Consider the following 23395-nt stretch of genomic DNA (forward strand, 5'->3'; position numbering starts at 1 on the left):
AATAACTCATTATTCCAGGAGGCCCAAAAACAAACATTTTCAAAGCAGACAATAGCTTTAAAGTGTTATGCAGTAACATGGCTGCTGCATATAAATGTTAGAGCACTAAATATGTAATTTTACAGCCATATCAGGCCTATATATTCCATGTCCAGCCACTCCAGGCCCCTTCAGCTCACAGATACAGCTTTTTTTTTTCATTTGTGATGTTTTTCTGTTTTAGATTGCATCAAATGTCAAAATAACTCTGGTGATTACTGTTGTTTCTGGATAGAAAACATAGTTTTAACATAGTTTTATCTAGTGGAAGCTTGGACTTCTTATAAGGTAGCTCAGAGGGTTAATGTTTCTGGGGAGAGAATCTACTTTTGTCTAGTGGAAGCCTGGTCTCATTGTAAGGTAGCGCACAGGGTTAATGTGCCTGCTCAAAGAGCATGAACTAGGCAAATCACACAGTGCATATAATGTAAAATTGTCAAACGAACTGGCAATTTATGTTCTTTCTGGAGAGAGAACTTACTTTTGTCTAGTGGAAGCTTGGAGACATCATAAGGTAGCGCACTGGGTTAATACGCCTGCTGCAACGAATGTGTACTAAGCAGATCAGAGTGCATATAATGTGTTTGGGCAGATAACGTTATTTTGTCTAGTGTAAGACTGGACTCTTTATAAGGTAGCACAGAGGGTTAACGTGCCTGCTGCAAAGAATGTGTACAAGGCACACCACAGAGGGCATGTAATGTGAAAATGTCAAAGTAACTCTGGCGATTTATGTTCTTTCTTTAGAGAACATACTTTTGTCTAGTGGAAGCTTGGACTCTTCATAAGGTAGTGCAGAGGGTTAATGTCCTGCTGCAGAGATCGTGTACCAGGCAGATCACAGAGAGCAAATAATGTATAAATGTCAAAATAACTCGTGATCAACGTTGTTTCTGGAGAGAGAACGTATTTTCATCTAGTGGAAGCTTGGGCTCTTTGCAAGGTAGCACAGAGGGTTAATGTGCCTGCTGCAAAGAACACGTACTAAGCAGACCACAGAGTGCAAATAATGTCAAAATACGCCTGGCGATTAATGTTCTTTCTGGAGCGAGAACGTACTTAGGGGAGAGCCAGAAAATGACTCTAATCAGGGAACTGTGTGAAGAATGTGAGCAGCTCGCTGTCTGCACTGTGAGCGCCAGGGCCGCCATGAGTGCGAAGGGGAGAGACAAAAGGAAAAAGTAGTTAGACCGCGCTGACGTCTATCAGCAGTCCTGCCGTAATCCATGTAACAGGGTCAGTCTGGAAGGTGGTAACAGAACCGCCCCGTGGCGGGACAAACGTAAAGCATTTACCAATGCGATCAAGAGATTTTTAAAAGGCAGGCCTACGAATGCGAACAAGTGAAGGTGATGGGCGTGGTTAAAAGACCACAATACTTACAAGAGGTCAGAAAGCGATTGCGCTGAAGCTAACTGCGGAAAAGCAAATAGAAAGTACTCAAAAAACAAGCTGAAAGCAGTGAAATCAGTGAAAATGAGGGCAAAGCAAGGAGACGTTTCTCAAAAAATGGGTTTTAAAGCAAAGAGAAGGCGGGAGCGAGAGGGTGGAACAGCCTGGGGCGAGCTGGACCTGGGACCCCACCTCCCCTCGTGCCTGGCTGCACATTGTGGCCCCCCTAGACTGCTCTGGTGCTGGGCAGGAAGGACCCCACTTTGTGTCTGGGGTACCCTGCACACTCCCCGCACACTCCTTGACACTTTGTGTCTGGGGTACCCCGCACACTCCCCGCACACTCCTTGACACTTTGTGTCTGGGGTACCCTGCACACTCCCCGCACACTCCTTGACACTTTGTGTCTGGGGTACCCCGCACACTCCCCGCACACTCCTTGACACTTTGTGTCTGGGGTGCACACTCCCCGCACACTCCTTGACACTTTGTGTCTGGGGTACCCTGCACACTCCCCGCACACTCCTTGACACTTTGTGTCTGGGGTACCCCGCACACTCCCCGCACACTCCTTGACACTTTGTGTCTGGGGTACCCCGCACACTCCTTGACACTTTGTGTCTGGGGTACCCCGCACACTCCCCGCACACTCCTTGACACTTTGTGTCTGGGGTGCACACTCCCCGCACACTCCTTGACACTTTGTGTCTGGGGTACCCCGCACACTCCCCGCACACTCCTTGACACTTTGTGTCTGGGGTACCCTGCACACTCCCCACACACTCCTTGACACTTTGTGTCTGGGGTACCCCGCACACTCCCCGCACACTCCTTGACACTTTGTGTCTGGGGTGCACACTCCCCGCACACTCCTTGACACTTTGTGTCTGGGGTACCCCGCACACTCCCCGCACACTCCTTGCCAGTTACTGGGCCGGATGAAAGTTAATCCGCAGAGCTGAGCCGAGAGTAAACCTGGGCTGGAGCCAACAGTGTTTCCTCATCCGGCCTCTGCTCCTGTAAATACCGAGCAGTGCTGGGCCCGCCTTGCTTTCTGACCCTTTTTGTGGCGGATAATAAACTATTATTTACACTTAGTGTAATAAAAACGCTGCAGTCCCTCAGTAATAAACTATTATTCACCCTTGGTGTAATAAAAACGCTGCAGTCCGGCAGTAATAAACTATTATTCACCCTTGGTGTAATAAAAACGCTGCAGTCCGGCAGTAATAAACTATTATTCACCCTTGGTGTAATAAAAACGCTGCGGTCCGGCAGTAGACGGAGGCACCTGGTTGTGACACTGTCTGGTGAGAGTCTGCACCCGGTGGGAGGTCATCCGGCCGTGGCCTTGGGGGGAGGAGGGGAGGCTCTCCCCTCCCCTCCCCAGTGCCTGCCCCTCCCCAGTGCCTGCCCCTCCTCCTGTCCCCAGTGCCTGCCCCTCCCCAGTGCCTGCCCCTCCTCCTGTCCCCAGTGCCTGCCCCTCCTCCTGTCCCCAGTGCCTGCCCCTCCTCCTGTCCCCAGTGCCTGCCCCCCTCCTGTCCCCAGTGCCTGCCCCCTCCTGTCCCCAGTGCCTCCTCCTCTCCTCCCCCCACCCCAGTGCCTGCCCCTCCTCTCCCCAGTGCCTGCCCCTCCTCCTCTCCCCAGTGCCCCCCTCCTGTCCCCAGTGCCTTCCCCCCTCGCCCCCCCAGTGCCTGCCCCCCTCCTGTCCCCATTGCCTGCTCCTCTCCCCCACCCCAGTGCCTGCCCCCATCCTGTCCCCAGTGCCTGCTCCTCTCCTCCCCCCACCCCAGTGCCTGCCCCTCCTCTCCCCAGTGCCCCTCCTCCTGTCCCCAGTGCCTGCCCCCCTCCTGTCCCCAGTGCCTGCTCCTCTCCTCCCCCCACCCCAGTGCCTGCCCCCCTCCTGTCCCCAGTGCCTGCTCCTCTCCTCTCCCCAGTGCCTGCTCCTCTCCTCTCCCCAGTGCCTGCTCCTCTCCTCTCCCCAGTGCCTGCTCCTCTCCTCCCCCCACCCCAGTGCCTGCCCCCCTCCTGTCCCCAGTGCCTCCCCCCTCACCCCCCCAGTGCCTGCCCCCCTCCTGTCCCCAGTGCCTGCTCCTCTCCTCCCCCCACCCCAGTGCCTGCCCCCCTCCTGTCCCCAGTGCCTCCCCCCTCACCCCCCCAGTCCCTGCCCCCCTCCTGTCCCCAGTGCCTGCTCCTCTCCTCCCCCCCACCCCAGTGCCTGCCCCCATCCTGTCCCCAGTGCCTGCCCCCATCCTCTCCCTAGTGCCTGCCCCTCTCCTCCCCCACCCGTCCCTGCCCCTCCCCAGTGCCTCTCCCTATGCCTGCCCCTCCTACTGTCCCCAGTGCCTGCCCCTCCTTCTGTCCCCAGTGCCTGCCCCTCCTTCTGTCCCCAGTGCCTGCCCCTCTCCTCCCCCACCCCAGTGCCTGCCCCTCTCCTGTCCCCAGAGCCTGCCCCTCCCCACCCCAGTCCCTGCCCCTCTCCTGTCCCCAGTGCCTGCCCCTCACCACCCCAGTGCCTGCCCCTCCTGCTCTCCCCAGTGCCCCCCTCCCCAGTGCCTGCCCCCCTCCTGTCCCCAGTGCCTGCTCCTCCTCCTGTCCCCAGTGCCTCCTCCTCTCCTCCCCCCACCCCAGTGCCTGCCCCTCCTCTCCCCAGTGCCTGCCCCTCCTCCTCTCCCCAGTGCCCCCCTCCTGTCCCCAGTGCCTTCCCCCCTCGCCCCCCCGTGCCTGCCCCCCTCCTGTCCCCATTGCCTACTCCTCTCCCCCACCCCAGTGCCTGCCCCCATCCTGTCCCCAGTGCCTGCTCCTCTCCTCCCCCCACCCCAGTGCCTGCCCCTCCTCTCCCCAGTGCCCCTCCTCCTGTCCCCAGTGCCTGCCCCCCTCCTGTCCCCAATGCCTGCTCCTCTCCTCCCCCCCACCCCAGTGCCTGCCCCCCTCACCCCCCCAGTGCCTCCCCCCTCACCCCCCCAGTGCCTCCCCCCTCACCCCCCCAGTGCCTGCCCCCCTCCTGTCCCCAGTGCCTGCTCCTCTCCTCCCCCCCCACCCCAGTGCCTGCCCCCATCCTGTCCCCAGTGCCTGCCCCCATCCTCTCCCCAGTGCCTGCCCCTCTCCTCCCCCACCCGTGCCTGCCCCTCCCCAGTGCCTCTCCCTATGCCTGCCCCTCCTACTGTCCCCAGTGCCTGCCCCTCCCCAGTGCCTGCCCCTCCTTCTGTCCCCAGTGCCTGCCCCTCCTTCTGTCCCCAGTGCCTGCCCCTCCTTCTGTCCCCAGTGCCTGCCCCTCCTTCTGTCCCCAGTGCCTGCCCCTCCTCCTGTCCCCAGTGCCTGCCCCCCTCCTGTCCCCAGTGCCTCCTCCTCTCCTCCCCCCACCCCAGTGCCTGCCCCTCCTCTCCCCAGTGCCTGTCCCTCCTCCTCTCCCCAGTGCCCCCCTCCTGTCCCCAGTGCCTTCCCCCCTCGCCCCCCCAGTGCCTGCCCCCCTCCTGTCCCCATTGCCTGCTCCTCTCCCCCACCCCAGTGCCTGCCCCCATCCTGTCCCCAGTGCCTGCTCCTCTCCTCCCCCCACCCCAGTGCCTGCCCCTCCTCTCCCCAGTGCCCCTCCTCCTGTCCCCAGTGCCTGCTCCTCTCCTCTCCCCAGTGCCTGCTCCTCTCCTCTCCCCAGTGCCTGCTCCTCTCCTCTCCCCAGTGCCTGCTCCTCTCCTCCCCCCACCCCAGTGCCTGCCCCCCTCCTGTCCCCAGTGCCTCCCCCCTCACCCCCCCCAGTGCCTGCCCCCTCCTGTCCCCAGTGCCTGCTCCTCTCCTCCCCCCACCCCAGTACCTGCCCCCCTCCTGTCCCCAGTGCCTCCCCCCCTCACCCCCCCAGTCCCTGCCCCCCTCCTGTCCCCAGTGCCTGCTCCTCTCCTCCCCCCCACCCCAGTGCCTGCCCCCATCCTGTCCCCAGTGCCTGCCCCCATCCTCTCCCTAGTGCCTGCCCCTCTCCTCCCCCACCCGTGCCTGCCCCTCCCCAGTGCCTCTCCCTATGCCTGCCCCTCCTACTGTCCCCAGTGCCTGCCCCTCCTTCTGTCCCCAGTGCCTGCCCCTCCTTCTGTCCCCAGTGCCTGCCCCTCTCCTCCCCAACCCCAGTGCCTGCCCCTCTCCTCCCCAACCCCAGTGCCTGCCCCTCTCCTGTCCCCAGTGCCTGCCCCTCCCCACCCCAGTCCCTGCCCCTCTCCTGTCCCCAGTGCCTGCCCCTCCCCACCCCAGTGCCTGCCCCTCCTGCTCTCCCCAGTGCCCCCCTCCCCAGTGCCTGCCCCCCTCCTGTCCCCAGTGCCTGCTCCTCCTCCTGTCCCCAGTGCCTCCTCCTCTCCTCCCCCCACCCCAGTGCCTGCCCCTCCTCTCCCCAGTGCCTGCCCCTCCTCCTCTCCCCAGTGCCCCCTCCTCCTCCTCTCCCCAGTGCCCCCTCCTCCTCCTCTCCCCAGTGCCCCCTCCTGTCCCCAGTGCCTTCCCCCCTCGCCCCCCCAGTGCCTGCCCCCCTCCTGTCCCCATTGCCTACTCCTCTCCCCCACCCCAGTGCCTGCCCCATCCTGTCCCCAGTGCCTGCTCCTCTCCTCCCCCCACCCCAGTGCCAGCCCCTCCTCTCCCCAGTGCCCCTCCTCCTGTCCCCAGTGCCTGCCCCCCTCCTGTCCCCAGTGCCTGCTCCTCTCCTCCCCCCACCCCAGTGCCTGCTCCTCCTCCTGTTCCCAATGCCCCCTCCTCTCCTCCCCCCACCCCAGTGCCTGCCCCTCCTCTCCCCAGTGTCTGCTCCTCTCCTCTCCCCAGTGCCTGCTCCTCTCCTCCCCCCACCCCAGTGCCTGCCCCCCTCCTGTCCCCAGTGCCTCCCCCCTCACCCCCCCAGTGCCTGCCCCTCCTCTCCCCAGTGCCCCTCCTCCTGTCCCCAGTGCCTGCCCCCCTCCTGTCCCCAGTGCCTGCTCCTCTCCTCCCCCCACCCCAGTGCCTGCCCCCCTCCTGTCCCCAGTGCCTCCCCCCTCACCCCCCCCAGTGCCTGCCCCCCTCCTGTCCCCAGTGCCTGCTCCTCTCCTCCCCCCCACCCCAGTGCCTGCCCCCATCCTGTCCCCAGTGCCTGCCCCCATCCTCTCCCCAGTGCCTGCCCCTCTCCTCCCCCACCCGTGCCTGCCCCTCCCCAGTGCCTCTCCCTATGCCTGCCCCTCCTACTGTCCCCAGTGCCTGCCCCTCCCCAGTGCCTGCCCCTCCTTCTGTCCCCAGTGCCTGCCCCTCCTTCTGTCCCCAGTGCCTGCCCCTCCTTCTGTCCCCAGTGCCTGCCCCTCCTTCTGTCCCCAGTGCCTGCCCCTCTCCTGTCCCCAGTGCCTGCCCCTCCCCACCCCAGTGCCTGCCCCTCCTGCTCTCCCCAGTGCCCCCCTCCCCAGTGCCTGCCCCTCTCCTCCCCCCACCCCAGTGCCTGCCCTGTCTGATTGCTCCATCCCACAGCTAGAGGTAGGCAGTGCCCAGCTTCATGCCAGCCCCCCCCCCTCCCCCCCCCAATGGCTGCAGCGATGGGGAAGGGTGGGGTGCAGTAGCCGTGACTCTGCAGGTTTGAGGTTTCCGTTTCCTACCCAGCGCTGTGGGCAGCGGAGCAGCAGAGCCCGGATGGCACCTGTGCGGGCAGCGGGGTGAGCAAACAAGCACTGGCACTGGCACCAGCTCTTGCTTTCTGGGTGCGAATGAACTGCTTGTGTGTGTCTGTTGTGTGTGTGTAGCGCCTCTGCTTGCCACTGTGTGTGCGTGTCTGTTGTGTGATGGTGTAGCGCCTCTGCTTGCCACTACAAGTACTCCTGGGTGTGTGTGACGCCGGACTCGGACATGGGCAGCATGAAGGGCAGTCGGGCCTGTGCGGGGCACTCGCTGCTCCTTGTACTAGACCGCCCATGCTCTGTGGGTGGAGGCAGCGCCCACTGTGTTAGGATCAGTACGCAACGGGGTGGGGGTGAGGTGTGGGGGGGGAGGGGCGGGGGTTGAAGTTTAGAGGGATTTAGTGGGGTGTAGGGGTGGAGAGGGAGGGGTGGAGAGGGAGGTGGGAAGGTGGAGCGGTAGAGAGGGTGGTGGAGTGGTTGAGTGAGGGAGGTGGAGTGAGGGAGGTGGAGAGGTGGATTGGGAGGTGGCATGGGAGGTGGAGTGGTGGAGGTGGAGAGGTAGAAAGAGGTAGAGGGAGGTAGAGGGAGGTGTGGAGGTGGAGAGGTTGAGGGAGATGAGGTAGAGGGAGGTGGAGCAGGTGGTGGAGTGGGTGTAGTAGAGTGGAGGTGGAGTTGGGGAGGTAGTGGAGGGAGGGAGGTGGAGTGGGAGGTGGCGTAAGAGGTGAAGTGGTGGAGTGGGAGGTGGAGTGGTGGAGTAAGAGATGGAGTGGGGGGTGGAGTGGTGGAGTAGGAGGTGGAGTGGTGGAGTAGGAGGTGGAGTGGTGGAGAGGTAGAGGGAGGTGTGGAGGTGGAGAGGTAGAGAGAGGGAGGTGGAGAGGTAGAGAGAGGGAGGTGGAGTGGGTGGTGGAGTGGGTGTAGTAGAGAGGAGGTGGAGCTGGGGAGGTGGAGGCGGAGTGAGGGAGGTGGAGAGGTAGGTGGAGAGTTAGAGAGGATGACAGAGGGGTTGAGGTACAGAGAAGATGGGTAGAGGTACGTAGAGGTAGACAGAGAAGTAGAGAGAGAGCTAGCCAAGAACAAAGCCCCATTTCTGCGCTCAAAGTGCAGAGAGAGAGATATCCAAGAACAAAGTGCTAACGCTGCACTCAAAGTGCAGAGAGAGAGATTCAAGAACAAAGCGTCATTGTTACGCTCAAAGTGCAGAGAGAGAGATATTCAAGAACAAAACGCCATCACCACATTAAGTGCAGACAGAGAGTGAGAGGGATCCAAGAAAAAGTGGCATCACCGAGCACAAAGTGCAGAGAGAGAGATCCAAGAACAAAGTGCCATCGCTGCTTTCAAAGTACAGAGAGAGATCCAAGAACAAAGTGCCATTGCCGTGCTCAGAAAGTGCAGAGAGATGTTCAAGAACAAAACGCCATCACCGTGCTCAAAGTGCAGAGGGATAGAAAGATCCAAGAACAAAGTGCCATTTCTGCGCTCAAAGTGCAGAGAGAAAGATATCCAAGAGCAAAGACCCACCACCACGCTCAAAGTGCAGAGAAAGAGATTCGAGAACAAAACGCCGTTGCTGCACTCGGAAGTGCAGACCGAGAGAGAGATCCAAGAACAAAGCACCTTCGCCGTGCTCGGAGTTCAGCGAGAGATATCCAAGAACAAAGTGTCATCACAAACTAAACCTAAAACCTTTGGTGTGTTTTCACTGGTGTGGTGTGAACACATTGCTATAGACAACTAAAAAAGTACACTAAGGCTGCAATGTGCAGACGGGTGGAAGGGCCATCACAGGTAACAGGAGGAAGCATGAACATAGTATGATGGCCAACAAAAATGTTCTCTTCGTGAAATCGCCTGCGAGGGAACAAAGCACTCAAGGGAGGGACATTCCTAATAAGAAAGCATTTAAGACAAGCACAACAAAGAACGCATGGCAATAGTGGGTGTGGTTAAAACCCATATGCTGAATACAGCATGTCTTGCAGACAGTGGATGCGCGCTGCCTAAACTCCACCTCAAAAATATATTTTGAATGCAGTGTGTGTATGTGTGAGCATGTGTGTATAGACAGTAATGTTCGAATGCATGACAAGACTTCCATGCAGCTTCCGTACAACTGCCTGACACCTGCACACGCCCCAGCCAAGCCGCAGTTTATCACGTGTTGAATGAGCTCTTGGTTTATCAAGTATGAGTTTGTTGGCCATTTGGTAAATGTGAATGCAAGAGTCTATTCATCTGTATATGGAGTGTTGGATGTGGCTAGACTCGTACAGAGTTAAACAGAAAGTTGGTTAGATTTCCTCAGATGTTTTGTTCGGCATAGGTAAAAAAAAATGTTAACCAACTTCAGAGGTAAACGAAAAATTCTGTCACTCTTGTTTAATAGCAAATCTATAATCAACACGCCCTGAGCTCACTCCTTGGGAACAAATGTCAACTGCTATTCATGCAGTCTAAAAATAATGCACTTAACGCGTCTGTTGTCATAAATATTTAGAATCGATATAAGGCAACAAAAAAAAAAAGTTTGCCTTGGGATGGGATACTGGTCAACGAATCCTTAAAATTAAGATTTTTAGTTTTGTGGAAACAGCGGGCACTGAATGGTAATTGTAAAACAATTTAGTATTCAGCAGAGTAATGCATTTTGTTCTTTTGTCATAATTCCATGCTTTTGTTATCCCAGATACTCAACAAATAAGTGGAAAACTGTTACCGGTCCCACAGACATGTCCGTTTAGATGTTCGCGCTCTGTCAGGGAACAAAACCATGAGATTGAATTCCTCTGCTTTTTACTGTGCTCTACATTTGAATGTTAATGCTTTACGGTACATAATTTGTTTTGGAAATGATGATCCCCGTACGACTTGAGTGTTTTCCCTTGAACCACTCAGTTAAACATCAGCAGCTTTTCTGTGTGATCCCACATGGAATGAATGGGTGAAGCCTGATTGAGTATATATGTTGTTTTCTCCCATAGGAAAAGGGTTCTGGGGATGTTAGTTCTATAAAGGAGTTGGAGATGGAGAAGACGACGCAAGGTGTTAGTATGTCTTCCCAGAAGGGGCCACCTCATGCCCAGCACAAAAGCCCTTCCAAAAACAGCAGCGTAGCGTCCGGACCCCCTCAACCGGAGTCCACTTGTAGTGAAGAGACGGAGGAGAGCGAACAGGACGACGACTGGGATCAGGAGCAATTAGAGGTAAATTTGTGTGGAGGGAGCATGGCTAAGTGAAATCATCTTATGGGCACCCAACAGAAAAAGGGGCCGTCCCTTCCTTCCTAAAGAGTATTGCCTCCTCCGCACTATTGCACATCATTCACTGGTACCACCCAGGTGCACGCGCGAGTTAACATGAACCCAACGATGGATGCTACTGGACAGAGTTCAGCTGTGCTGGATCTTTAGTGGCACCAGGTAGGCCTCAGGCCATCTTCATTTGCATCACAGAGGCTCACAGACCATCAGGTGCACCACACAGGATGTCCTACTTTCTCCAGTTGTACAACATGGGCTAGGGGTGTCCTCCATTGGCACTAACCAAGCTGTTGGACATTCTTCATTGGCAAAACCTGCAGTAGGAACAAAAGTTTCAGAGCATCTGACAAGTTTCAGTGACACTACACAGGGTTTCATGCTACATTCATGGGCACTCGATTTATACATTAGAATCATCTGCAGTTCAAGCCTTATTTTGTGTAGCAGATGGCATTTTATGCTAGATAGCAGGTGGATGTGCCCACTTGTGAGTGTTTGCTGATGGCACCCCATTCCACGCTGGTTCTTCTCCAACACGCGACCTCCTCAGCTGCTAACACTTCCGTCTCTATCTTCAGTTCTTCTTCGAAGTACAAAACCAACCTGTTTCTTTCCATCCTAGGCCGAGCTGGATATGGACAGCAGTTTTGTTAACCAGGTGTGGCGTAAAGTAGAAAGTAAGCCGAAAGTAGAGAGAAAGGAGAAAAATATTAAAAAGGAAAAACCATTCTTGGAGAAAAGCCCTGACAAACTACCTGGGACATTGAAAGGCCAGAAGAGTGCGGCGCCTATACACGTAAGTTGTAATGCTCTTTTCTGTCGTGATTGCACTTTTGGGCGTTACTGCTCCTGCGTAGTATGTGTAGGGAGCTGCTTTTAGAAGCTTTAACTCCATTGCTTATAGTCTCAAAGGTACCAGTTGTGGGAGGATGGTGGGGTCTTTAAAAGTAGGTAGATGGTGCTCTCACCAGATCTTGCTAATTCTTAGTGTGCAGAGGTCCATGCGTGCGCCTCATTCTGTGTCGACTAATGCAACAGTTCCTTGAGGCAATAAGTAGGAAACCTCTAGTTCATTTCTGAGGTGCTCCATTCTATTTGTACAATTCAGTAGTTATTAACTAATGAAAATGATTGATGTCAAGTATAGGGGGCAAAGGTTTGTAGAATCAATTTCTACTTTCAGTTCTGTTCGAGGGTTCTAAAATGTGGAACAAATACTTCATAATACTATATAACAGAGATAGTATCTATTTGTCTAAAATATTTCCTGGCGATATATACCCACTACGCAACCAAATGGAGATTTGTCAACATTTGGACCCATGATGAGTAGTAGGGACTCCTCAGGACATTGTGATCTGACTAACCCTCCACCAGGTCCATGATGAGCGGAGAGCTTGAAATGGTCGTTACCTGAAAGAACCGCAGATCCAAGGAACTCTGTCCTAGTCGAGCACACCAGTCGCCACATCACACCAGCCTGTGTGACACTCCAGCACGCCGAAGCGTTTCAATCCTTATAGTGTCCTCTGTCACCAAAACCACTACAGTGACAACTTTCACGACAGAGGGCATGCTGTAAAGATTGAAATGATCAATTATTTACTGCAAATCAGGGTTAGTTTCGCTGACGTCACATGTTGAGACCCTCACGGGTGAGTAGTGCGCTTTACAAATTCTTGATTGATTGAGCATTAAACTGATTTCTCGCTTGATATTTTTGTTCTGATGCGGGCTTTTGGGCCTCGACTGCTGGTTTCTCAGAGGACAGTAAATCACACGAGACTGCTGTGTAGTTTGGCCCTAATATGCTAAACTGGTTCTGAAAGTCTAGAAGGGGCATTGCTTTATGTAGCATTAGCATATGAACTCTGTACCGTCCCAGTTGGGCTGTCTTTGAGGTTAAGCGGATTAAAATAATATTTGAGGAATGAAAACGAGACATCGGGGTGCCCATATTGTGTTTATACGCCGCGTCTTGTGCCAGCTCGGATGCCATCTGAATTTGTTTTTTGTGTCTACACCATCCCTGGCCTTTGCTTCGCCTTTCTGCCACGTTCTGCGGGGGGCAATCCCCTACCACCTAGCATCCGATCTTGTATCCATGTGTGCTGCTTGGCATTCGCTCAAGGAATACATTTACGCCCTCTTGCCAATGTAACGCGTGCCTCAGTGCTTACATGTGCGCTCACCGCTTTTGGACAAAGGAGGCTCTTCATCTTGGCATCTCGCACACTGCATTGTAAACCCCACCACAATGCACTTGTATTGCAGGGATGTGTGTGACGGGTTTCGTTATTCATGGTGGTATAAATGTGAGCATGAGGAGGGGGAAGTGTAGTATATTTCATATTTTTACTGTTACCAGTGCGAACATATTTCAGGGCCTTTGCAGCAAATTTTGCTTCTCTAGGGACAGTGCCCACATCACTCTGGTTCATAGGACACTATTTCTGTGCCTGAGCTCTTCAAGTACAAATCATTACTGTCTGGTATGGTCACCCTGATTAGTTTAGTGGAATTAAACCAAGACTACATCACCCAGAATGCATCAGATTGTCACATGAAAGTGCAAGACAGGAAACTGCATGAGGTTGTCGTTGAGGTGGTCACCCTAGCTGAACAAGGTGCCGTCTCGCTGCCCTGGGAATGTTGTAACATGCTGCCTGCCCATAGGCAGAGATGTGGCAGCGCCCTTAGGTAAGGTATCAGGTCCTTTGCAAAGCCTCTGCTCTGATTGGTTTGAGCACATCCACCCTCACTGATTATTCTGAGATGCCTGCCCCACTTGTAAGTATAGATTGGACCTGCTGGTCTAGGAAGTACTCCCAGTGCTGGCTTTACGCATGTGCGAGTTGGTCCTCTAGGCAGTGCTGCAGCGGCTCCTCTGGTCCCTGTGGTAATTCCTCATTCTTAGTCCCGTAGACAGCGCTGCAGCTGCTTCTCTGGTCCCAGTGGTAATTCCTCATTCTTAGTCCCGTAGACAGCGCTGCAGCTGCTTCTCTGGTCCCTGTGGTAATTCCTCATTCTTAGTCCCGTAGACAGCGCTGCAGCTGCTTCTCTGGTCCCAGTAGTAATTCCTCATTCTTAGTCCCATAGACAGCGCTGCAGCTGCTCCTCTGGTCCCATCGGTAATTCCTCATTCTTAGTCCCGTAGACAGCGCTGCAGCTGCTTCTCTGGTCCCAGTGGTAATTCCTCATTCTTAGTCCCGTAGACAGCGCTGCAGCTGCTTCTCTGGTCCCTGTGGTAATTCCTCATTCTTAGTCCCGTAGACAGCGCTGCAGCTGCTTCTCTGGTCCCAGTAGTAATTCCTCATTCTTAGTCCCATAGACAGCGCTGCAGCTGCTCCTCTGGTCCCATCGGTAATTCCTCATTCTTAGTCCCGTAGACAGCGCTGCAGCTGCTTCTCTGGTCTCTGTGGTAATTCCTCATTCTTAGTCCCGTAGACAGCGCTGCAGCTGCTTCTCTGGTCCCTGTGGTAATTCCTCATTCTTAGTCCTGTAGACAGTGCTGCAGCTGCTTCTCTGGTCCGTGTGGTAATTCCTCATTCTTAGTCCCGTAGACAGCGCTGCAGCTGCTTCTCTGGTCCCATCGGTAATTCCTCATTCTTAGTCCCGTAGACAGCGCTGCAGCTGCTTCTCTGGTCCCTGTGGTAGTTCCTCATTCTTAATGCCGTAGACAGTGCTGCAGCTGCTTCTCTGGTCCCTGTGGTAATTCCTCATTCTTAGTCCCGTAGACAGCGCTGCAGCTGCTTCTCTGGCCCAGTGGTAATTCCTCATTCTTAGTCCCGTAGACAGCGCTGCAGCTGCTTCTCTGGTCCCAGTGGTAATTCCTCATTCTTAGTCCCGTAGACAGCGCTGCAGCTGCTTCTCTGGTCCTAGTGGTAATTCTTCATTCTAAGTCCTCTAGGCAGCGCTGCAGCTGCTTCTCTGGTCCCATCGGTAATTCCTCATTCTAAGTCCCGTAGACAGCGCTGCAGCTGCTTCTCTGGTCCCAGTGGTAATTACTCATTCTTAGTCCCGTAGACAGCGCTGCAGCTGCTTCTCTGGTCCCTGTGGTAATTCCTCATTCTTAATGCCGTAGACAGGCTGCAGCTGCTCCTCTGGTCCCAGTGGTAATTACTCATTCTTAGTCCCGTAGACAGCGCTGCAGCTGCTTCTCTGGTCCTAGTGGTAATTCCTCATTCTAAGTCCTCTAGCCAGCGCTGCAGCTGCTTCTCTGGCCCTGTGGTAATTCCTCATTCTTAGTCCTGTAGACAGCGCTGCAGCTGCTTCTCTGGGCCCAATGGTAATTCCTCATTCTTAGTCCCATAGACAGCGCTGCAGCTGCTTCTCTGGGCCCAGTGGTAATTCCTCATTCTTAATGCCGTAGACAGTGCTGGACGCTGCTCCTCTGGTCCCATCGGTAATTCCTCATTCTTAGTCCCGTAGACAGCGCTGCAGCTGCTTCTCTGGTCCCTGTGGTAATTCCTCATTCTAAGTCCTCTAGGCGGTGCTGTAGCTGCTTCTCTGGTCCCAGTGGTAATTCCTCATTCGAAGTCCTCTAGGCAGCACTGCAGCTGCTTCTCTGGTCTCAGTGGTAATTCCTCATTCTTAGTCCCGTAGACAGCGCTGCAGCTGCCTCTCTGGCCCCAGTGGTAATTCCTCATTCTTTGTCCCGTAGACAGCGCTGCAGCTGCTTCTCTGGCCCAGTGGTAATTCCTCATTCTTAGTCCCGTAGACAGCGCTGCAGCTGCTCTCTGGTCCCATCGGTAATTCCTCATTCTTAGTCCCGTAGACAGCGCTGCAGCTGCTTCTCTGGTCCTAGTGGTAATTCCTCATTCTTAGTCCCGTAGACAGCGCTGCAGCTGCTTCTCTGGTCCCATCGGTAATTCCTCATTCTTAGTCCCGTAGACAGCGCTGCAGCTGCTTCTCTGGTCCCTGTGGTAATTCCTCATTCTTAATGCCGTAGACAGCGCTGCAGCTGCTTCTCTGGTCCCTGTGGTAATTCCTCATTCTTAGTCCCGTAGACAGCGCTGCAGCTGCTTCTCTGGTCCCAGTGGTAATTCCTCATTCTTAGTTCCGTAGACAGCGCTGCAGCTGCTTCTCTGGCCCAGTGGTAATTCCTCATTCTTAGTCCCGTAGACAGCGCTGCAGCTGCTTCTGTGGTCCCAGTAGTAATTCCTCATTCTTAGTCCCATAGACAGCGCTGCAGCTGCTCCTCTGGTCCCATCGGTAATTCCTCATTCTTAGTCCCGTAGACAGCGCTGCAGCTGCTTCTCTGGTCCCAGTGGTAATTCCTCATTCTAAGTCCCGTAGACAGCGCGGCAGCTGCTTCTCTGGTCCCTCTGGTAATTCCTCATTCTTAGTCCCGTAGACAGCGCTGTAGCTGCTTCTCTGGTCCCTGTGGTAATTACTCATTCTTAATGCCGTAGACAGCTGTAAGGAAATGCCTCCTTGGCATGGTTGCCCCCTGACTTTTTGCCTTTGCTGATGCTATGTTTACAATTGAAAGTGTGCTGAGGCCTGCTAACCAGGCCCCAGCTCCAGTGTTCTTTCCCTAACCTGTACTTTTGTATCCACAATTGGCAGACCCTGGCATCCAGATAAGTCCCTTGTAACTGGTACTTCTAGTACCAAGGGCCCTGATACCAAGGAAGGTCTCTAAGGGCTGCAGCATGTCTTATGCCACCCTGGAGACCTCTCACTCAGCACAGACACACTGCTTGCCAGCTTGTGTGTGCTAGTGAGGACAAAACGAGTAAGTCGACATGGCACTCCCCTCAGGGTGCCATGCCAGCCTCTCACTGCCTATGCAGTATAGGTAAGACACCCCTCTAGCAGGCCTTACAGCCCTAAGGCAGGGTGCACTATACCATAGGTGAGGGTACCAGTGCATGAGCATGGTACCCCTACAGTGTCTAAATAAAACCTTAGACATTGTAAGTGCAGGGTAGCCATAAGAGTATATGGTCTGGGAGTCTGTCAAACACGAACTCCACAGCACCATAATGGCTACACTGAAAACTGGGAAGTTTGGTATCAAACTTCTCAGCACAATAAATGCACACTGATGCCAGTGTACATTTTATTGTAAAATACACCACAGAGGGCACCTTAGAGGTGCCCCCTGAAACTTAACCGACTATCTGTGTAGGCTGACTAGTTTTAGCAGCCTGCCACAAACCGAGACATGTTGCTGGCCCCATGGGGAGAGTGCCTTTGTCACTCTGAGGCCAGTAACAAAGCCTGCACTGGGTGGAGATGCTAACACCTCTCCCAGGCAGGAATTGTCACACCTGGCGGTGAGCCTCAAAGGCTCACCTCCTTTGTGCCAACCCAGCAGGACACTCCAGCTAGTGGAGTTGCCCGCCCCCTCCGGCCAGGCCCCACTTTTGGCGGCAAGGCCGGAGAAAATAATGAGAATAACAAGGAGGAGTCACTGGCCAGTCAGGACAGCCCCTAAGGTGTCCTGAGCTGAGGTGACTCTAACTTTTAGAAATCCTCCATCTTGCAGATGGAGGATTCCCCCAATAGGGTTAGGATTGTGACCCCCTCCCCTTGGGAGGAGGCACAAAGAGGGTGTACCCACCCTCAGGGCTAGTAGCCATTGGCTACTAACCCCCCAGACCTAAACACGCCCTTAAATTTAGTATTTAAGGGCTACCCTGAACCCTAGAAAATTAGATTCCTGCAACTACAAGAAGAAGGACTGCCTAGCTGAAAAACCCCTGCAGAGGAAGACCAGAAGACGACAACTGCCTTGGCTCCAGAAACTCACCGGCCTGTCTCCTGCCTTCCAAAGATCCTGCTCCAGCGACGCCTTCCAAAGGGACCAGCGACCTCGACATCCTCTGAGGACTGCCCCTGCTTCGAAAAGACAAGAAACTCCCGAGGACAGCGGACCTGCTCCAAAGAAAAGCTGCAACTTTGTTTCCAGCAGCTTTAAAGAACCCTGCAAGCTCCCCGCAAAAGGCGTGAGACTTGCAACACTGCACCCGGCGACCCCGACTCGGTTGGTGGCGATCCAACACCTCAGGAGGGACCCCAGGACTACTCTAAGACTGTGAGTACAAAAACCTGTCCCCCCTGAGCCCCCACAGCGCCGCCTGCAGAGGGAATCCCGAGGCTTCCCCTGACCGCGACTCTTTGAAACCAAAGTCCCGACACCTGGGAGAGACCCTGCACCCGCAGCCCCCAGGACCTGAAGGACCGGACTTTCACTGGAGGAGTGACCCCCAGGAGTCCCTCTCCCTTGCCCAAGTGGAGGTTTCCCCGAGGAACCCCCCCCTTGCCTGCCTGCAGCGCTGAAGAGATCCCTAGATCTCCCATTGACTTCCATTACAAACCCGACGCTTGTTTCTACACTGCACCCGGCCGCCCCCGCGCTGCTGAGGGTGAAATTTCTGTGTGGACTTGTGTCCCCCCCGGTGCCCTACAAAACCCCCCTGGTCTGCCCTCCGAAGACGCGGGTACTTACCTGCAAGCAGACCGGAACCGGGGCACCCCCTTCTCTCCATTCTAGCCTATGCGTTTTGGGCACCACTTTGAACTCTGCACCTGACCGGCCCTGCGCTGCTGGTGTGGTGACTTTGGGGTTGCTCTGAACCCCCAACGGTGGGCTACCTTGGACCAAGAACTGAACCCTGTAAGTGTCTTACTTACCTGGTAAAACTAACCAAAACTTACCTCCCCTAGGAACTGTGAAAATTGCACTAAGTGTCCACTTTTAAAACAGCTATTTGTGAATAACTTGAAAAGTATACATGCAATTTTGATGATTTGAAGTTCCTAAAGTACTTACCTGCAATACCTTTCGAATGAGATATTACATGTAGAATTTGAACCTGTGGTTCTTAAAATAAACTAAGAAAAGATATTTTTCTATATAAAAACCTATTGGCTGGATTTGTCTCTGAGTGTGTGTACCTCATTTATTGTCTATGTGTATGTACAACAAATGCTTAACACTACTCCTTGGATAAGCCTACTGCTCGACCACACTACCACAAAATAGAGCATTAGTATTATCTATTTTTACCACTATTTTACCTCTAAGGGGAACCCTTGGACTCTGTGCATGCTATTCCTTACTTTGAAATAGCACATACAGAGCCAACTTCCTACATTGGTGGATCAGCGGTGGGGTACAAGACTTTGCATTTGCTGGACTACTCAGCCAATACCTGATCACACGACAAATTCCAAAATTGTCATTAGAAATTGATTTTTGCAATTTGAAAAGTTTTCTAAATTCTTAAAAGACCTGCTAGGGCCTTGTGTTAGATCCTGTTTAGCATTTCTTTTAGAGTTTAAAAGTTTGGTAAAAGTTTGAATTAGATTCTAGAACCAGTTTTAGTTTCTTAAAAAGTATTCCAACTTTTAGAAGCATAATGTCTAGCACAGATGTGAATGTGGTGGAACTCGACACCACACCTTACCTCCATCTACAGATGAGAGAGCTAAGGTCACTCTGTAAACTAAAAAGAATAGCAATGGGCCCCAAACCTACCAAAGTACAGCTCCAGGAGCTTTTGGCAGAGTTTGAAAAGGCCAACCCCTCTGAGGATGGCAACTCAGAGGATGAAGATAGTGACTTGGAGGGAAATTCCCCCCCTCCAGTCCTACTTAGGGAGAGCAGGGCTTCTCAAGCCCTGACTCCACAAATAATAGTCAGAGATGCTGGTTCCCTCACAGGAGGGACCAACAACTCTGAAATCACTGAGGATAACTCCAGTGAAGAGGACATCCAGTTAGCCAGGATGGCCAAAAGATTGGCTTTGGAAAGACAGATCCTAGCCATAGAGAGGGAAAGACAAGAGATGGGCCTAGGACCCATCAATGGTGGCAGCAACATAAATAGGGTCAGAGATTCTCCTGACATGTTGAAAATCCCCAAAGGGATTGTAACTAAATATGAAGATGGTGATGACATCACCAAATGGTTCACAGCTTTTGAGAGGGCTTGTGTAACCAGAAAAGTGAACAGATCTCACTGGGGTGCTCTCCTTTGGGAAATGTTCACAGGAAAGTGTAGGGATAGACTCCTCACACTCTCTGGACAAGATGCAGAATCTTATGACCTCATGAAGGGTACCCTGATTGAGGGCTTTGGATTCTCCACTGAGGAGTACAGGATTAGGTTCAGGGGGGCTCAAAAATCCTCGAGCCAGACCTGGGTTGACTTTGTTGACTACTCAGTGAAAACACTAGATGGTTGGATTCAAGGCAGTGGTGTAAGTAATTATGATGGGCTGTACAATTTATTTGTGAAAGAACACCTGTTAAGTAATTGTTTCAATGATAAACTGCATCAGCATCTGGTAGACCTAGGACCAATTTCTCCCCAAGAATTGGGAAAGAAGGCGGACCATTGGGTCAAGACAAGGGTGTCCAAGACTTCAACAGGGGTTGACCAAAAGAAAGGGGTCACAAAGACTCCCCAGGGGAAGGGTGATGAGACAACCAAAACTAAAAATAGTCAAGAGTCTTCTACAGGCCCCCAAAAACCTGCACAGGAGGGTGGGCCCAGAGCCTCTTCACAAAACAATGGGTACAAGGGTAAAAACTTTGATCCCAAAAAGGCCTGGTGTCATAGCTGTAAACAGCATGGACACCAAACTGGAGACAAGGCCTGTCCCAAGAAAGGTTCCACTCCAAACTCCCATCCAGGTAACACTGGTATGGCTAGTCTCCAAGTGGGATCAACAGTGTGCCCAGAGCAAATCAGGGTCCACACTGAAGCTACTCTAGTTTCTGAGGGTGGGGTGGATTTAGCCACACTAGCTGTCTGGCCGCCTAACATGCAAAAATACAGACAGCAACTCTTAATTAATGGGACTAGAATAGAGGGCCTGAGGGATACAGGTGCCAGTGTCACCATGGTGACAGAGAAACTGGTTTCCCCTGGCCAATACCTGACTGGAAAAACTTACACAGTCACCAACGCTGACAATCAGAGAAAAGTACATCCCATGGCAATGGTTACTTTAGAATGGGGAGGGGTCAATGGCCTGAAACAGGTGGTGGTCTCCTCAAATATCCCAGTGGACTGTCTGCTTGGAAATGACCTGGAGTCCTCAGCATGGGCTGAGGTAGAACTAAAAACCCATGCAGCAATGCTGGGTATCCCTGAACTGGTGTGTGTGAAAACAAGAGCACAGTGCAAGGCACAGGGTGAACAAGTAGAGCTGGAGTCTGGAAGAATGGCCCAGCCTACCAAGAGAACAGGAAAGTCAGTTGGGAAACCAACTACAACACAGCAAAAGAAAGGGAACCTCTCTTCTCAGGAAGAAGTTCTGCCCTCTGAGGGAACTGAGCCTTTGGAGCTTGAACCTTATCAGGTTGAGCTCTTAGGCCCAGGGGGACCCTCAAGGGAGGAGCTGTGTAAGGGACAAGAAACCTGTCCCTCTCTTGAAGGCCTTAGGCAGCAAGCTGCTGAAGAGTCCAAAGGCAAGAAAAATGGAACGCATAGGGTCTATTGGGAAGATGGACTCCTGTACACTGAGGCCAGAGACCCCAAACCTGGTGCCACTAGGAGAGTGGTAGTGCCTCAGCTGTTCAGGAAGTTCATCCTAACATTGGCCCATGACATTCCCCTTGCTGGACATTTGGGACAAACCAAGACGTGGGAGAGGTTAGTCAACCACTTCTACTGGCCCAATATGTCCAACATGGTTAAGGAGTTTTGCCTCTCCTGCCCCACCTGTCAAGCCAGTGGTAAGACAGGTGGGCATCCAAAGGCCCCCCTCATTCCACTTCCAGTGGTGGGGGTTCCCTTTGAAAGAGTGGGTGTGGACATAGTTGGTCCACTAGAACCTCCCACAGCCTCAGGAAATATGTATATCCTGGTAGTAGTGGATCATGCTACCAGGTATCCTGAAGCTATTCCCCTTAGGTCGACTACTGCCCCTGCAGTAGCCAAGGCCCTCATTGGTATTTTTACCAGAGTGGGTTTCCCTAAGGAGGTGGTGTCTGACAGAGGTACCAACTTCATGTCAGCATACCTAAAGCACATGTGGAATGAGTGTGGAGTGACTTATAAATTCACTACACCATACCATCCACAAACTAATGGCTTGGTTGAGAGATTCAACAAGACATTAAAAGGCATGATCATGGGGCTCCCTGAAAAACTCAAAAGGAGATGGGATGTCCTCTTGCCATGCCTGCTTTTCGCTTACAGAGAGGTGCCACAGAAGGGAGTAGGATTCTCACCTTTTGAACTTCTGTTTGGTCATCCTGTAAGGGGACCACTTGCCCTTGTTAAAGAAGGCTGGGAGAGACCTCTCCATGAGCCAAAACAAGACATAGTGGACTATGTACTTGGCCTTCGCTCTAGAATGGCAGAGTACATGGAAAAGGCAACCAAAAACCTTGAGGCCAGCCAACAGCTCCAGAAGTTTTGGTATGACCAAAAGGCTGCACTGGTTGAGTTCCAACCAGGGCAGAAAGTCTGGGTTCTGGAGCCTGTGGCTCCCAGGGCACTCCAGGACAAATGGAGTGGCCCTTACCCAGTACTAGAGAGGAAGAGTCAGGTCACCTACTTGGTGGACCTGGGCACAAGCAGGAGCCCCAAGAGGGTGATCCATGTAAACCGCCTTAAGCTCTTCCACGACAGGGCTGATGTCAATCTGTTGATGGTAACAGATGAGGATCAGGAGGCAGAGAGTGAACCTCTCCCTGATCTTCTGTCATCAGACCCAAAAGATGGTACAGTAGATGGAGTGATCTACTCAGACACCCTCTCTGGCCAACAGCAAGCTGATTGTAGGAGAGTCCTACAACAGTTTCCTGAACTCTTCTCCTTAACCCCTGGTCAGACACACCTGTGTACCCATGATGTGGACACAGGAGACAGCATGCCTGTCAAGAACAAAATCTTTAGACAGTCTGACCATGTTAAGGAAAGCATCAAGGTGGAAGTCCACAAGATGCTGGAATTGGGAGTAATTGAGCGCTCTGACAGCCCCTGGGCTAGCCCAGTGGTCTTAGTCCCCAAACCTCACACCAAAGATGGAAAGAAAGAGATGAGGTTTTGTGTGGACTACAGAGGGCTCAATTCTGTCACCAAGACAGATGCCCATCCAATTCCAAGAGCTGATGAGCTCATTGATAAATTAGGTGCTGCCAAATTTCTCAGTACCTTTGACTTGACAGCAGGGTACTGGCAAATAAAAATGGCACCTGGAGCAAAAGAAAAGACAGCATTCTCCACACCTGATGGGCATTATCAGTTTACTGTTATGCCCTTTGGTTTAAAGAATGCCCCTGCCACCTTCCAAAGGTTGGTGAATCAAGTCCTTGCTGGCTTGGAGTCCTTTAGCACAGCTTATCTTGATGATATTGCTGTCTTTAGCTCCACCTGGCAGGATCACCTGGTCCACCTGAGGAAGGTTTTGAAGGCTCTGCAATCTGCAGGCCTCTCTATCAAGGCATCCAAATGCCAGATAGGGCAGGGAACTGTGGTTTACTTGGGCCACCTTGTAGGTGGAGGCCAAGTTCAGCCACTCCAACCCAAGATCCAGACTATTCTGGACTGGGTAGCTCCAAAAACCCAGACTCAAGTCAGGGCATTCCTTGGCTTGACTGGGTATTACAGGAGGTTTGTGAAGGGATATGGATCCATTGTGACAGCCCTCACTGAACTCACCTCCAAGAAAATGCCCAAGAAAGTAAACTGGACTGTGGAATGCCAACAGGCCTTTGACACCCTGAAACAGGCAATGTGCTCAGCACCAGTTCTAAAAGCTCCAGATTATTCTAAGCAGTTCATTGTGCAGACTGATGCCTCTGAACATGGGATAGGGGCAGTTTTGTCCCAAACAAATGATGATGGCCTTGACCAGCCTGTTGCTTTCATTAGCAGGAGGTTACTCCCCAGGGAGCAGCGTTGGAGTGCCATTGAGAGGGAGGCCTTTGCTGTGGTTTGGTCCCTGAAGAAGCTGAGACCATACCTCTTTGGGACTCACTTCCTAGTTCAAACTGACCACAGACCTCTCAAATGGCTGATGCAAATGAAAGGTGAAAATCCTAAACTGTTGAGGTGGTCCATCTCCCTACAGGGAATGGACTTTATAGTGGAACACAGACCTGGGACTGCCCATGCCAATGCAGATGGCCTTTCCA

The 23395-nt window shown here is 53.2% G+C and overlaps 1 protein-coding gene across 1 annotated transcript in view; it reads left to right on the forward strand.

Moving 5' to 3' along the window:
- The window catches only part of TTC31 (tetratricopeptide repeat domain 31), a 165111-nt gene that overhangs the window by 88448 nt on the left and 53268 nt on the right, over window positions 1-23395 (forward strand). Inside the window, exons 7-8 of the mRNA XM_069205761.1 lie at window positions 10010-10231; window positions 10911-11084. Coding sequence (XP_069061862.1) covers window positions 10010-10231; window positions 10911-11084 — 396 coding nt within the window. The remainder of the gene's footprint in view (window positions 1-10009; window positions 10232-10910; window positions 11085-23395) is intronic.

The sequence above is a fragment of the Pleurodeles waltl genome, chromosome 1_1 (assembly GCF_031143425.1).
Source record: "Pleurodeles waltl isolate 20211129_DDA chromosome 1_1, aPleWal1.hap1.20221129, whole genome shotgun sequence".
Taxonomy (NCBI): domain Eukaryota; kingdom Metazoa; phylum Chordata; class Amphibia; order Caudata; family Salamandridae; genus Pleurodeles; species Pleurodeles waltl.